General features: G+C 58.7%; 1 protein-coding gene across 5 annotated transcripts in view; it reads right to left on the minus strand.

Annotated features, from left to right (window-relative positions):
- GRIN1 (glutamate ionotropic receptor NMDA type subunit 1) overlaps positions 1 to 15,625 on the minus strand; it is a 36,876-nt gene that overhangs the window by 4,413 nt on the left and 16,838 nt on the right. For 3 of the 5 annotated variants that reach the window (XM_069031736.1, XM_069031735.1, XM_069031734.1), the window contains 16 exons: positions 15,251 to 15,351; positions 14,594 to 14,715; positions 13,918 to 14,092; positions 12,391 to 12,535; positions 12,214 to 12,297; positions 11,699 to 11,834; positions 10,724 to 10,851; positions 10,407 to 10,571; positions 10,019 to 10,137; positions 9,212 to 9,324; positions 8,573 to 8,721; positions 7,727 to 7,884; positions 7,195 to 7,356; positions 5,482 to 5,591; positions 4,319 to 4,464; positions 1,601 to 1,711 (listed from right to left, as the gene is read on the minus strand). In XM_069031736.1, coding sequence (XP_068887837.1) covers positions 1,601 to 1,711; positions 4,319 to 4,464; positions 5,482 to 5,591; positions 7,195 to 7,356; positions 7,727 to 7,884; positions 8,573 to 8,721; positions 9,212 to 9,324; positions 10,019 to 10,137; positions 10,407 to 10,571; positions 10,724 to 10,851; positions 11,699 to 11,834; positions 12,214 to 12,297; positions 12,391 to 12,535; positions 13,918 to 14,092; positions 14,594 to 14,715; positions 15,251 to 15,351 — 2,124 coding nt within the window. The remainder of the gene's footprint in view (positions 1 to 1,600; positions 1,712 to 4,318; positions 4,465 to 5,481; positions 5,592 to 7,194; positions 7,357 to 7,726; positions 7,885 to 8,572; positions 8,722 to 9,211; positions 9,325 to 10,018; positions 10,138 to 10,406; positions 10,572 to 10,723; positions 10,852 to 11,698; positions 11,835 to 12,213; positions 12,298 to 12,390; positions 12,536 to 13,917; positions 14,093 to 14,593; positions 14,716 to 15,250; positions 15,352 to 15,625) is intronic. The other 2 variants (XM_069031738.1, XM_069031737.1) reach the window with 1 other exon arrangement.

Below are 15,625 nucleotides of genomic sequence, written 5' to 3' on the forward strand. Positions count from 1 at the left end.
CTCTTTTTTCTGTGCATTCCACTTGTCCCTCCTCCTCCTCCTCACTCTTGCACCACCCCCTGCACCACCCACCCCATCTCTGCCTCCTCTGCCCCCGTCATGGCTCAGGCCACAAAGACACAACCTGTGACCTCCCTGCAGAGCTGCTCAGGGGGTGCAGCAGTGGGGAGAGGGGACCCCAGACATGGGGCATCACTGGGACAAGGTGGCACCCAGGGAGCACGGAAGCAGCACAGGAGATGACAGGGATGCCCGTCTTCCCCATGGGGCACGGAGGATGGGTGGGAAGAGTGTGGGTGTCCCCCCCATGACTTCCAGGCTTCGAGGTGACAGTGAGAGGAGCACTTTGTGTGAGATGGTGGCAGTCAAGCCCGGCTGAGGGCTCAGCTGTCCCCAGGGCCACGTTCCAGGGGTGCTCCAGGAGCTTCTTGGTATGGAGCCTGCGCTGGTGTCAAAGGCAGCCTCCTGCATTCTCACACAGAGCCGTGGCCCCGAGACCCCTGCGATACCACATGCTGTCCCCGAGGCGCCCAAGCTGCGGCTGGGGACGGGCCACCCCGCCACGGGGGCCACATCTCCCCCGCTGCCACCGTCCCCCCGTCCCCGCCGCGCCTCGGGCAGCCTGGCGGGGACCTGCTCTGAGCAACCCCGGGCACAAACCCGCCGGTCGCCCCGGGGAGGGGATTTTGGCAAGCCCGTCGCGCCAGGAGGTCGGGCAGCAAAACGCAGCGGGCGCTGCCACACGAGACAACAGAGTAGCCACAGTGCAGAGTGTCATACAACAGACGGCGACATGCAGAGGGACACGGCTCAGTCCGACAGACCAACAGCCCAACCTGACGCTGAAGTGTCTGAAGCTCCAGCACGAGCAGACACATTTGCACATTTGGAAACAGCTGGCTTTAGAGGCAGCAATTTGGAAATTTTCTCTGGTTATGTGAGAGCAGCGGAAAACACAAGTTTGAACCAAGGCTGGGTCTTTAACAACCTCCTCTTTGGAGCCTTTTCATCTCTTTTCTAGAGCTGCGTTACTGCTGACGATAACCAGAGACAGCTGTCACTCCTGTGCGAGGACTATTCCGAATGCTAATTGTCACAAACAAAAATCACATGTAGAGAGTGTGACACGCATGGCTCTTGGTGAGGTGACACGGTGCCCAAATTAAATCGGGGTGATTGTTTTTAGGCATACAATGACAAACAGGTACAGGAACACTTAGGAACAGAAAAAAAAGAAAAAAAGATAAAGAAAAAATGTCATCATTTTCAAGAGGTCAGCACCGGTAAGGTGAGCGAAGCACAGAGAGGAACATCAGAAATCATCCAGGCAAAAAGAAAACAAAAAAACAAAACAAAAACTCGGTTGCATCTCCCAACTCATCACAGGACTCCAAGCCACCTCCTGCCTGCCCTCCAGGATCCCAGCATCCTTTCAGGTACACGGGATGACTGACTCACTGACTGACTGACTGACTGGTGACGAACATGAGCTATGCATGTACACTGGCAGCTTCGGGATGGGTGTGTGGCAGTCGATGGGATGGCAGAAGAGAGAAAGAGAGAGAAAGAGAGAGGGCAGAATTGTTCTTCTTCCTCTTACCGTATCCTTGGAGGACCTACGTCTCTTGAAGCTGGAGGCCAGGGTGGAGGTGATGGACCTAAAAGTGGCTTTCTTTTTAGGGTCAGGTTCTGCTCTACCACTTTTTCTATCCTAAAATGAATATGTATAAGTAATTAGATCTCTAGTGTGTTGTTGGAAACTCTAAATCTATTTGAATACTGCCCCGTGTCATGGCCTTCATTTAGGTGAGAAAGCTACTGGAGATGTTCTGCCACTCCCAGTCCTCCAAGGGCCTCCGTGACCCACGGCTACGGCACAGCCACCACACTGCTACAGCTACGGGGGGCCGGCCTCGCGTCTGGAGCGCTGGGAACCCCTCTGGGAGGTAGCCCTGCTCTCCTGGTGTCTGCAGCCAGGCCGGCACAGCTGACCTCGCTTCCTGGGGATGCTCTGCCTGGCGCCCTGCCCCTCGCTTCCGCCGCTAGCCTGGCTGGACCGAGACGTGAGATGCTGCACCTACACTAAAAAAAAAAGTGCTCAGGGCCTTTTCTGAGGCTGAATCCTAGTGCCACAAGAGAGAGAGAGGACTGCATTGAAAGAGAAGTCATTGTATGAATATTCTGTAAAAAAAATGTGTTCAAAAATTCAAATGATGCAGTTGTGCAAAGCCGAACGTGGTTGTTGGTGGTGGTTTGGTTTGTTTTCCAAAGTAAAACAGGCTAAAAAACAAAAAGGAAACTGGAAGAAAAAGAAAAGTAAAAAAAAAAAAAAAAAAAGAAATTACAAAGGAAAAGAAAGGGAGGAAGCAAAGCGTTAGTGCCATGATGTCGTCGGGTCGGGATGAACTCAAAGAGAAACAGAACTGAAAAATGTAAGCGTTGGAGTTAGCGAGTCGGACCTGGTTGGCGCAGGCTGGGAGCACCAGCCGCCATGGTGCGGGGGCCGCGGGCCGGGGGGCCCGGCCGCGCTCGGCGCCGGGCGCTGGCAACGAGTCCTCCCCAATTGCTTTCGTGCCAATGAGTGTGACCTTTCCGACGGGGGACGCAGTGACCAGGTCTGGCTCTGCTACCGCACGGGGGTAACCAAAATGTATCCCGCTGGTGCGTAGAGCATGCTCGGGGATACATTTGCTCCTCCTTCTCAGTTCTCTCTTTTGCGGACATGCACAAACGGAAAGGAAAGCAAGATGAATGGAATGAAATGTCTTTTTCTTCCATGGCATCTCAGGAAATAGCCATGGCAAAACTGTGATCCCAAAAACCATTATTTTTGTTTGTTTGTTTTAACAAATAAATCTTTCCACTTGCCTACCTTCTAGCAATGTACCAGATACTAGTGCTCTGACGTTTCCTCCTGTGGAAAAGTCTTACAATGTCAAACGGCTCTTTACCATGAGGCTGTTTACCCCCACAGGGCAGCATGCTTTGCTCACAGTCCCACAGACTCTGCCCAAGGACCCAGTGCAGTATTTTCTAGAAGGTTGGCAAGTGAAAAATGGCAGTGCGACTAGTGTGCTCTGTCCCAGCAGCCTTAACCCCCTCGGTGCTGCTGCTTTTTGGAAGCAAAGGAAAAAAAAAAGGAAAAAAAGGAAAACAAAAATTGAGAAATGGCTTTTCCGAGACTCTTTCCGGTGAACTGAACCCAGCGAGCTCTCAGGATACAGCAGCCCGGCCTCGTGCTCCCCTCGCTGCTCCACCCGGGCAGTCCCCCCGCAGCCCCAGCCAGCGCTGCTCCCCGGGGCCCCGGCCGGGCTCCTCGCGGGGTCCCCGAGCCTCCTTCTCTCTCTTTCCTGCGCTGGCTCTGCTCTGAGCAGCAGTGTCCTTTAGTCACCTAAAGGAGCTCTTGCTCTCTGAACGCCGCTGTGCTTCCCCAAGGGAAAAACCAGCCCGGGCAACTCAGACAGAGCCTCCAGCTGCCCTACACTGGGGTCAGGGGCACTGTGGGGCTCAGCCCCAAAAGCAGCAGGGCAAGGGAAGTGTGAGACTGGTGCCCATGGCTCGGTGTCACTGCCAGGCACCTCTGACCCTCCTGGGCTTCCCTGCCTGAGCGGCACAGAGATGTTCCAGGAACGGGAGAAGCCTGGGAGAGCAACAGCCCCATGGAAGGAGCCCGAGGGAGCCTTGGCACTGACTGGGACCGGCACTGCTGGCTCCTGTGTGGGGGAATGTCCTTGTCTCCAAAGGACAAGAGCACGCACCACCTCTTTTGGGAGTCGGCCCTGGGTATGGCAAGGGCTGCCGCGCTGTTGGGGAGCAGGCAGGGAAGGGGAGGTGATGGAAACTATCCCTGGAGCGTTCCTCCACCTGAGCACCGGGCAGGGATGGTCAGTGGCAGCGGGCTGACCCTCCCATCTGCTGGTGAGCGCGGCCAGAGCCAGGCAGCAGGGCAGAACCTGCCAAGGAGCCGTGCTGGCACTGCTGCTCAGCCAGGGCAAGGTGTGGCTCCGGCACGTGGTCCCCAGCAGAGCGAAGTCCCCATCCCGAGCTCCACTGGGGGCGTTTGGGCCAGGCCTCTGCCCTGTTGGAACTGTGCTGGGACAGACAGCATCGGCAGCTCCCAGGGATGAGGCAGGGACGAGGCAGGGACACTCCCCTACAGCTTAACAGGCACCCAGTAATGCCCAGCTGGAGCTGCTGGGGTGGGGTGGGGTGGGGGACAGAGGGCCCCATGCTAATCCACAGCTCTGCATTCACTGCTTTGGTGAAGGAATGGAAAACGCACCTGGTGGAGATTTGCTCTAAAAACGGTTTGTCCTACCTGCAGGTTTTTCCTCCACACATTAACGGCCGCAAACGCCAGCTGCATCTGCTTCCTCCGCGCGTCCTTATGCCTTTTGTAAGCTATCTCTATGAATATTAAAAATATCCCGGCAACAATACCTCCAGCCACCAGCATAAACACACCTGAAATAAGCAGGAAAGTTACAGGGGGCAGTGGAAATTGCAACATGACCCCTCATTTCTTCTGCATCATGCTCAGCAACGGGAGCAGCTGCCAACCCGGGGTCCCCCTGCCATCCCCCCGCAGTCCTGGAGGGCCGGGAGGGGAACACAGCCTGGGCACCTGAGGGATGTCGGTGCCAGCTCTGGGGGGGCACAGGGCACTGAGCTGCAGCAATGCTGGGAACAGGCACAGCAAGCCCCAGGGCAGACCCCATCCCCGGGACCACGGGGTCGTCTGCACCAGAACCCAGCCCTGGTGCTCCAGTGTGGCTCGTCAGGAAGCACAGCCATGCACAGAGCCCTGTGCTGTCCTTGGATGCCCGCAGCCCCCGGGGCTGATGTTTTTGGAGTGGTGTCTGAGGAGGCGGAGCAAAACACCCCCTTTCTCCATGCCTGTAACCCAGCCAGCAGTGCTGGTGAGAACGGGGTCCCATCCAACACCCCTCATCCCTCATCGCTGCATGGTCTGGGTGTAGGATCGGCAGCACCACCTCAGTGCAGAGGGAGAGCCTGTCTGTGGGTTCTTACAGTCTTTGCAAGATGAAAACCCCTCTGTATCGATTATCCCTGTCCTGCCCCTGCCCAGGGCTCCTCAGGACTGGGGGCTGCCCCTCACCTCCAGCCCCCTCCTGCAGCAGGGTTCACCTCGGGAGCACCCCGAGGTGCTGCTCCCCTCTCTGCATTGCTGACAGCTCTGATTGCTCCGTGACAGGCACAGCTTGGCCAGGGCAGAGGGAGGGGAGCAGCGCTCACGCGAGGGCAGCCGCACTGGGGAGAAGGGCACCCAGGGACGGTGGGGGAAGCTTTGTTTGGAGCAAGGTGGGAACGGAGCCCACCTCAGCAGCCTCCCAGCACTAAGAAAGCACAAACCCAGAAGCAGCAGAGATTTGGCCTGAGAGGAGAGCCCCGGAGAGGAGAATGTCTTGAGCAAAAGCGGGCTACCCAGCGAAGGGGGAGAAAGAGGTTTGCAGAACAAACCTGCCATATTTTCAAAGGTGAGTGTTGCTGGGGCATTGCTACGGGAATCACACTCTTGATACCTCACCCAAGTCTTGTCCAAATCCTCCATGAAGCCGTTCTCGTGGGACCTGGAAGCACAAGGAGACAGCACAGGGTAGTCACTGGGGACCAGCCACAGGCAGCAGGGGCACACACTCTGTGTGCCTTCGTGCCTTCCGTCCTAGGACTCTGCAGCCCACAAACACAGGAGCCACAGGTGTGCTGGCTGCGTGTGTGAGCACGCCTGTGCATGTGTGGCCTTTGCAGAGTTGTGTGGGCTGGCTGCAGGGGCTGCCATGGCTCTCACACACACACACAGAACCATGCACAGCGCTGTGAGCAGGCACCCACAGCCCCCCAGTGCCAAAAGAGCCACGTGTAAGCCATGAGGAGGGTGTGTTCCCCAGGAAGGATGGAGCTGGCAGTGCTCAGAGAGCTCTTGGAGAAAGCTGCAGGGAGTGGACATGAACCACATCTCCCAGCTTCCTCCTGCACAGTTCCTCCACCTGCCAGGGCCGCTTGGAGCTCAGGTAATGCTGGACCCCAGTCCCTTCTGGTGACCCCCAGCACCCTCGAGGTCAGGGCACTGCTGCTGGCAGCTCCCTGCCGTGCACAGTGAGGGCTGGGGCACCCCAGCAGCTCGGTGTCCCAGCTCGGTGTCCCAGCTCGGGAGCCGTGTCCTCGCAGTGCCCATTTCTGCCTGAACACCTCGTGGGGATTGGGTGGGCACAGAGCACACATCCCACCCCAGGATCACTGCACTCTCCTCCCTCTTGCTCCTGGTACACCCTCACCACCTTCCTGGGCCACCTGTAGCCCTGGGCTTCCCCATCCTCTCCCAGGAGGACACCAAGGACTCCTGTGGCCTCTTCAGGCTTGTCCCAAGTCCCATCTGTCCTGCTGCCACCCACCCCCATGTTAAGACCATCCCACAGATGGGGTCCATGGCTCCCTACATCCCCTGGGTCCTGCCCGTCTTCCATATCCTGCCCATTCTCTCTCAGGCCTTTCACCTCTGCCTGGTGGTTCCTGACCACTTCTCTCCTAAAATGAATCCCCCATGTCTCCCTCCCTTCACTTGCTGCTTCCCAGCTGCCTGTTTCTCCATCATGACATTTCTCTGTCTGCAGCGGGTGTGGCACTTCCAAAGTAGTGCAAGGAAATCCCTTTTCACCCCTAATATCAGACTGGCTTGTGACACCTCACACAGCAGATCAGTGCTGGTGGAAAAGCCTGGGACCCAGAGCGGGGACCCTGTGCAACAGGAATAGCCAGCGTTGAAAGAAAACCCCCTGGCTGACCGAGCCAGGGCAGTGCAGTGCTGTTGGACAGGCTGAGCCTTGAGGGAGCAGTGGGGAGATGGCAGCACCCACACCCCACTCACAGAGACCTGTGCTGGACGGCCCCCACTGCTCTCTGCCAGCTCTGCCTACACTCCTGGCTGCTCCCTGCCCTGCTCTCCCGTCCCTCCAGCTCCCTGCTGCTTCCCCAGCCCTGCGAGCCAGAGCTGAGGCTGTGGGTGCCCACCCCAGTCCCTCAATGCCCCCTTTGTCAGGTGGGAATGGAGCCCCCAGCGCCCCTGTCCCTGTGGAGGGGTCTGGAGGGTGGCTGGCAGTGCCTGGCACGAGGCTACTTGAGTGCCAACACACGCAGCATTCAGGGCAAGCCCCACGCCAAGAGCCGTGTACGGACTTGAGGATGGCCAGGGAGACGTTCTGCTTCCAGGGGCTGTCCTTGCGCATCCCGATCCCGAAGCCGGAGCGGAAGAAGAGCTCCCCCGTCGTCACCAGGTCACACTTCTGGGAGGCCTCGAACTCCAGCACCGCCGAGTCCCAGATGAAGGCGTGGAGCTTGCTGGACACAGAGAGGGGATGGACAGGTCAGGCCAGGCAGCCCAGCTGGTCTGCAGCCACCATGGGAGCAGCGAGGGTGCTCCCAGCCCTGATTTAAACACTGAAGCCACCCCACCTTGCACTGGAAGAAGAAAAGAGGCCAGAAAGGGAGGCCATGGCCAGGGCCAGGGTTCCCACTGTGCCATTCCCCACGCAGACCTTGTGCTGCCCACCCAGAGACCCGGGCAGATCCCACCTGGCCCCAGCTGGGAGGTCCCAGCAAGCCACGCTCTGACCACAGCTCCCTCCAGCTTTGCCCTGCTTCCTCCACCCAGCTGCAGCTCCCTGAAGCCCTTCCCAGCCTGGCCAGGCGATGTGCTGGCCCTACTCACTTGTCCCTCACTGCCTGGATGGCTTCGGCAGCGCTCTCGTAGTTGTGCTTCTCCATGTGCCTGTACATGGTGCTCAGCTCCACCTGCCGTCGGAAGTAGATGTCCACGGAGCTCTGCTTCACCGTGGCGTAGATGAACTTGTCCGAGGGGTTGCGCAGCTGAAAGGCAAGGGCAGGGCTCCTGTTGTTTCTGTCTTTCATCAGCAAAACTTTCTCACCCCAAAGCTGCATTTCTTAATTTCCCATCTCCTTCAGGGACCAGTTCTCTGGAGAAGACCTTGATCTCCCCAGGGGATGCCACGGGGCAATGGACGTTCTGGGACCACGGTGCTGGGGCAGGGGATGCTATGGGACAGGGTGGCACTGAGGGTGCAGGAGGCCTGTGGATGCCATGGGGCTGGCAGTGCCGTGGTCAGGGCACACAGCAGGGTGTGGGACGCTGTGGGTCAGTGCTGCTGCAGGGCACACTCCTGCGTGCCAGGCTGGTGAGCTGTGGCTGTGTCCTTGCCAGAGCAGGAAATGGATTTGAGGCATGTGGAGAGTATTGACTGCACCGCAGGGACAATTTCATTTGTTATAACTCATCCATAATGAATCGTTTCCTCGCTGGTTGGAGGAGGCTCTCCAGGAACTGGCAGGCAGTTTCACTGCAGACGGGCTATTTCTGGACAGGTGTCTGTCCCTTCCCACCCAGGGCAGGGGCTCAGACTGACCAGCACCAGCCCAAGCAGAGTTACCCGGGTCTGGCCCCCCAGCACAGATCACAGCCGTGGGAAATCAGGGCTCTGGGAACCACAAGCCACACTCTGTGCCCCAGGGAAGGGGAAAGCAAGCGAGGGGTCATTACCCGGGGGTCGTTAATGCCTGTGATCCTCTCCTCAGGTCGGTCTAACACCAGGAAGGCTGCCAGGTTGGCAGTGTATGAAGCCACGATGATCATAGCAAAGCCAGCCCACACCATGCCGAGGATACGGGCAGAGAAACTCCGGGGAGCACCTGCGGGGGGAGAGGAGAGATGAGAGCGGCACCGCGAGGGCTTGGCTTGGTTGCCAAAGCCATGTCAGCGCACAGGAGCCCGATGGCAGCTGCAGATGTGCCCCATCCCCCTGCTGTGCCAGCAGCTGTGCAGGGAGCTTCTGCACTGCCCGAACCAAGAAAGCCTCCAGCTCCTCCCAGGGCACACTGTGTCCCACCTGAGAGGGTGCGTGACCCTGGGCAGGGGATCCAGCCCAAGCCTCCCTGCCCTGTCTCCCATCACCGATGCTGGGGGTGGCAGGACCCAAATGTGACAACTGCCACAAACGTGCCACCCTCAGCATCACCAAACCTGCTGGCAGCCTGCTCCGGGGAGGGCTCAGGGAATGAGGTCCCACAGGGACCATGTGAGGGGGGGGGGGTGTGGAGGAGGGCAGGGGCTCCGCCCCAGCCTGCCCAGCCCAGAGCCAGGGCTGCAGGGCAGAGCAGTCCCGCTGTGACTGGGACTCACCTTCCCCAATGCCGGAGTTCAGCAGGACTCCCCAGGAGAACCACATGGCTGAGGAGAGAGTCAGGGCATCTTCCTCCTCCTCCTCACTGTTTACTTTGAACCGGCCAAATGGGCTGGAAAACAAGACCAGAACCCTTCTCATTCCCCTTACCCTGATTCCCAGGGCTCCCCACTGTGCCCTACATGTCCTGATGCAGCCCTGTGTCACTCATTCCCACAGATGATGCCTGTGTCCCAAGCAGCTCCTCCCTGTTCTGTCCCACTGCCTGGCACATCCCCTGTGCTGATCTGCAGCCCTGTCTGGCTCACACTGATCCCAGTCCCATCACACTCTCCCCAGACCAGAAAGATCATCTGACCCTGGCCAGCTCAAGACTCCCCCACTGCAGCACAGAGGGCTCCCTGCAGATCAGCCACCAAAGCCTCTGGGCACAGGGCTGAGGCAGGGACAGGTTGTCTTGCCCTCAGAGGAGCTGCCACAGGGCCAAGGGAGGCTGAGAGGAAATTCTCTCAGAGCCCAGAGGCTGACAGTCCCCTTGGCCAGGTATCCATACAGCACCTGGCCTGACAGGTGTGTTCCCACATCCCCAGGGGCTGGGTACCCCACACATCCACATCCCTTAGCTTAGGCAGCCAGAGGGGCCAGGAGCCTCAGCCCAGGCCTGGTGGGGCAGAGAAGGTGGGTTAAGTCCCTGTGAGAGCCCCCAAAGGGCTGCAGGGCTGTGCCTGAACAAGGGACCCAGGGGACAGTTCCCAGGAGCACCTCCCTGTCCCCTCCAGACCTGGGGTGGCCCGAAGTGCACTCACCTGAATCGGTCTAAGAGGTACAACATCACTGCCACCACGTGCACAGACAGCCCCACCAGCAGCCAGAGCGTGCTCTGGAAGGGCTGCATGAACGAGTCCAGGGTGCTGCGGGGGATTTCCTGCACACAGGAGAGAGGGGAACAGCGCTGGCACCCACCACACCTGCACCCTGCCTGCCTGGAGGGACCCACAGGGGCCTGCCCTGCCCCGAGCTCCTGCTGCTCGGCTGCGCAGGAGGGGTCAGGGTGGTGCAGATGAGACCCAGCATTAAAACCAGCAGCCTGGAGCCTGGGACTGGCAGGGGCTGCACTGGGGGAACTGGGCATGGTGCAACCTGGGGAAGAGGGGCACCTCCCGTGTTCTACAGAACATCCCAGCCAGACCATACCTTCTTCACGAGGATGGTGAGGCCCTGGTACTTGAAGGGCTTGGAGAACTCAATGTACTGAGCCCGCTCGTTGTTGATGGTGAGGGGAGCCACAATCATGTCTGCCTGGCCGCTCAGCAGCTCCCCCATCATCCCGTTCCACTCCTTCTTGTTGCTGTTGTTCACCTGCCAGGAAGCCCAGGCAGGGTCAGAGCCCTGCCCTGACACACATTCCCCACCAGCCAGGACCCCACACTGCCCTTCCACCCCACCCAGCTCTGCAGAAGGTTCCTACACACGATACAGGCAAAGAAAGATCACAGGCTGCCAAAACTCACCCGCTCTTGGGTACCAAATTTACCATCAGCCACCAGGTGAACCTCATAGGTGAAGTTCATCACCCCTGCCAGGCGGATGAGCAGGTCGATGCAGAAGCCGTAGCAGCACAGTGCCACGGTGGGACGGCCTGGGGAGGGACAGAACGGGGATGAGCGGGGCAGCCCTTGGCCAGGGAGCCCACCCAGGATCTGTGCCTGTCCCCAGCAAGAGCAGCCACCCCATGGCTCTGCTTTATATGGGATGTAACCATGTTATCCGTCAGGGCCATCTGCCTGACCACCCTCTCTCACTGCCTCCATCACCTGAGGGCGTGCCAGGCTGGGGACAAAGGGTTCCCATCCCTTTGCTGTGTCCCAGTGAGGTGGGCTGAGAGTGGGTGCTCCCCACCCCCTCCAGGGCACGGAAGGGGCTCAGGGCATGTGCTGGAGGAGTCCTGACACGAACCCAGCAGGCTGAACACAGGCCGGGACACAACTCTGGGGGGTTGTGCACAGGAAGGTGTGACGAGCCAAGGGGATGCCCTTCAGGTGGATTTGGGCAAGCCTGGCATTGCTGAGCAGCTCCCACCCCACAGCAGGTGCTCGCTCCTGATCCTGACACAGGTTTCTGTAACAGTTTGGTGCTGTGTCAGTGCAGCACGTGCTAACGTGCCTCGGGGCCCTTGCTGCTGCTGGAGATCAAGGCAGAGAGAACGGGAACATGTCAGCAGACAGAAACCTGGGATGCAATCCCCCAGAACAGCCCTGGAGCCCATCCAGGAGAGAGACAGTGGGAAAGAATCTTTTGGGCTCAAACCCCTGGATGCCAGTGCCCAGTTCCTGCACAGCACTGCTGTGAGGCTGAGCCAATGGGGGGTGCCTGGGGGCTGGCAGTGCTGTCACCTCTCTGTGCCTCGTCCTCTGCACCTCCTGTGTGACTGAGCACCCTCCCTGGGACCCCTTCTTGCTGTGGGACCCCCCCCCAGACTGAGTTACCTGGGATGGTCTCATTGGGCCCAGTGCAGAACACCTTTTTGACAGGATCTCCATTGATGGTGAATTCCTCTCTGCATGTCCCATCTGCCTGAGTGGGCTTCACATACACAAAGGGCTCTTGGTGGATGGTTACAATCTGTGAGGTGAAGCACAAACATCCTTGTCTCTGTTTCCCTCCAGAGCTACACTCCCGTGGTGGAAGCTGGGCTTCCCTCCCCAGAAACGGTGAACACCTTGTCCCTCCACCCTTTCCATGCTGTTTTCTCTCATATCCACTTCCCACCTGTTTCTTTCCAAGCCCAAGGATGCCTGCCACTCTATCTAGATTGACTCCAGCTGAAAGTTGTACTCTGAGCACCCTCCCGTACCTTCTCTATTTCTCTCCTAAAGCCTCTCCCAGCCTTGCAAATGCTGCTGCCAGCTGCAGAGCAGCCGTGGAGGTGGGAGGCAGATAAAGTCACTGCCTGGCATGCAGAAGGCTGAGGAGCCCTGCCCCTAATGCCGTTTGCTCTTACCTTCAGCTTGGTTGACATCTGATAGCCTTGAGGTTTCTCAGTCTCCCCCCCTGGCCAGATGATCTTCCTGTCATTGGTCAGGACCTGTGATGGAGCCCGGAGGAAGCAGATGGACATGAGGCCAGGGTGGACATCCCCGTGCCCGACCCCTCCTGCCCAGCCCAGGCCTGTACGTACATTGCTGCCGTTGTAAATCCCAACCTGGACCAGCTTCCGATTCTGCAGGTTCATGATGCTGTAGTTGGCAAATTTCCTGTCCCCATCCTCATTGAACTCCACCCGCCCGGTGACACCCTCTGAGTACTTGGAGGACATCAACACCCTACGGAGAGAAACACAGAGGGGACAACCTAGAAAACCTGCTGTGGCCATTGAGACACCTCCCAAGGCATCAGAAGGGCAAATGCTCCCCCTCAGTTACCTGCCATAAGCTCACTACCCTGCAGAAGTCCAGCCAAGGCTACCTATGGTCTGTTCACAGCCCTGTGGTCATCCCCTCCTGGTGGATGGAATGAGTTTCCCAAGTGTTCATTACCATACCTGCTGTCATTGCCCCTTGTTTTCCACCAGATCAGTCCCATTCCCTTCTGGAATGATCTGTCCCACAGCACCCAAGGCCACTTTCCTCTGGGTGTCCCTTGGGAGGTGTGTCCATGCTACAGCTTCTGGTGCTGTGCCTGGCACCTGCTCTTCCCAGCCTGGGTAGTGCCCCAGGAACACACAAATACCACCCAGGGGAGAAGCAGCCCCCAAACCCTGGAAACATGACAGTGGAGACACACAAGGATTGCCCAAGACACTTGTGAAGAGCAGCTTTGACTTCTCATGCCAAAGACTCACTGCAAGGGATGCCAGAAATGCCTCTAAAACAATCTCCAGGCTTTGCAGGCCTCATGCTCAACAGAACCCAGGACTGCAGGGAGTGGCTGCTGCACCAAGGCCCAGCCCCTGCGGTCCCAGCACCCACAGGGATGCAGGGACTGGGGTCTGGAAGTGCATGCAGGACCTGCTGACCCCCTGCCCTGGCAGCAGGACTCCACAGGCACATGCTCCCATCTGTGACACCCCAGCCTCCACATCCACAGCACCAGGGCTTGCTACAGCTGACAGCAACCTGTCCCATGCATGGACATCTCCTGCCACCAAGGCCTGCTGGCAGCGCTGGGCCCATGCCACAGCCCTTGGAATGTTCAGCAGGAAATGCGTCCGCAGCACCAAGATAAAATGGGACAGAAATGTCCCCCTACCTTGATTCGGCAGACACCCCCTTCTCTCCCACTTCTGCCCATGGAATTAAGATCCAGACTGGAGGAGACCAAGGTCCCCAATCTTTTCCCCCTAGAATCATTCCCTGCCCACACATCCCAGCTGTCTAAGCATTGCCCAGGGTAGCATGGGTTGACATGGACTGAATTGGTGCCAGGCACCAGGATGATGTCTAAACAGCCTGGAAAAACTGGGTGCCATCTCCTGAGCCCATGCCTGGGAGAGTTTTCTAGGAGAGATGGAGCTCTCACATCCAAATCATGCAGGAGAGCCCAGGCAGCCCTGTGCCCCGTGCCCCAAAGCTTTAGTGACAGACACCTTGAACAAAGCCTTGAACAAACACCATGTCCTCCTGCACTTTTTCCACATGCTCCCACCTTTTCCAGCTCTCCCCCAGCAGGTCCTCTGCTCCCTCCAGCAGGGCCCTTTCCCCAATACCTCTTAAAAAGGGGTCCTGTCTTCCAGATGTTGGTGTTGCCCACGCAGCCCCGCGGTGGGTCTGTGATATTCTCCTTCTCAAACAAGTCGTGCACGGCCTGGGCCACCACGGCGACAGCGTCACTGATGTGGGCAGACTCGTTCTTGCCGTTGATGAGCTGCAGACCGATCACTCCTGCCGCGGGCAGAGGGGGAGGCAGGTCAGCATTCCCGGCATCACCGGCTGCTCCAGCGCTACTGCCGTGCCCAGCGCTTGGGGACAGCGGGCACACGGCTGAGGGCTGAGGATCCCTTGGATGCAGTGGGGAGTTGCCTGAGCTTCAGGCAGGAGCAGGCAGGGGCAGCGGGGCTGGGCTGGCTCTGCCCTGCTGGGCACAGCTCCGTGTACCACGGACACCCTGAGCTCCATCCCCACGGCCCAAGCCTTCCCCCAGGTGACAGGCAGCTTGCAAGGTGCCAGTGACACGGATTCGGGGCGTGGCAGCGTGGCCAAGGCTGTGTCCCCATGCAGGCAACGGGAGCGGAGAGCAGAGTGCGGGACCCTCCGTTCGGGACCACCACGGCACCGCGTTCCCCCAGCCCCAGGGGTCCCGGGGAGGGCAGGGGCCGCTCGCCCCGGCCCCACCAGGCTCCTCCGAGCCTGGCTGCAGCGGGAGGGAGCTCGGGAGGTGCCTACCATCGGGGGCGTAGCGCAGGGCATTGCCCGAGATCTCCCGCTCCCCCACGAGCCACACGTAGCCGGAGCCCGTCATGTTGAGCATGGCTGCAGATCTGTACACGGTGGCCGCGTCATCCTCGCTGCAACGACACGAACGGAACGGCAATGTGGCTCCAGCTGCCAGGTGGCCCCGTTTCCACATCCCACGGGTGTGGCAGCGCCGGGGGAGACACAGCCCCGGGTGTCTCTGCTTGCTGGTTCTCCTGGGTAGTGGCTAAATCCTTGGTGCAATGGGAACCTTCCCCTCAGCTTCAGCTGATCCCTCAGCTCCCAGCGCTGCTGAGCACCTGCTCATCTGCACATGGTGCTGTGGGCACGGGGCCATGAGGCTCCCCTCCTTCACAGCTGGGCCAGGGCACACGGTCAGTAACCACGGCCGCTCCTGAAGGACAGCCGGACACGTCAGCCACGCTCGGGATGGTCACTGCCTGGCCAGCAGCACGTCCAGCACAGCTCAGCACCCTCCACCTGCCCGGGACAGGGGGCTGTGTGTGGGGTTTCTCTCAGGCTCCTTGGAGGGATGTCAAACCCCAAATCCACACTGACTCCAGCGTTGGGCAGCGTCGGGAGAGAGGAAATCAGAGCAGGGAGGGGGACGGGACAGCACGGCCTCACCTGGCAGAGAGGATGATGACCCTGGCCTCCAGCTCCTTCGCCTCCAGCAGCAGCGATGTCACATTTTTGGTTCCAGGGTCAAACTGAAGCACTTTCTCAGCCTGCGATTAGTATGAGCAAAGCTGGTTAGTGAGGGAGCCCCAGGACTGGTGGTGAGAGCCATGCTATCTAGAAAAGGGTCAAGAAAATTCATTAAACTGCACAAAAGTCTGCTAAATAAGGTTGGTTATAGTTATTTTTTTTTTCTTTTTCTTTCCTTTCTTTCTTTTCTTTCTTTCCTTCCTTCCTTTCTCTTTTAAGATTTTGACTTTTTGGTTGTTTTATTTTATTTTTTTTTTTTTTTTGCACTGTGCATGCAAACTGAAGTCAATCAAG

Source organism: Aphelocoma coerulescens, chromosome 17 (genome assembly GCF_041296385.1).
Source record: "Aphelocoma coerulescens isolate FSJ_1873_10779 chromosome 17, UR_Acoe_1.0, whole genome shotgun sequence".
Taxonomy (NCBI): Eukaryota; Metazoa; Chordata; class Aves; order Passeriformes; family Corvidae; genus Aphelocoma; species Aphelocoma coerulescens.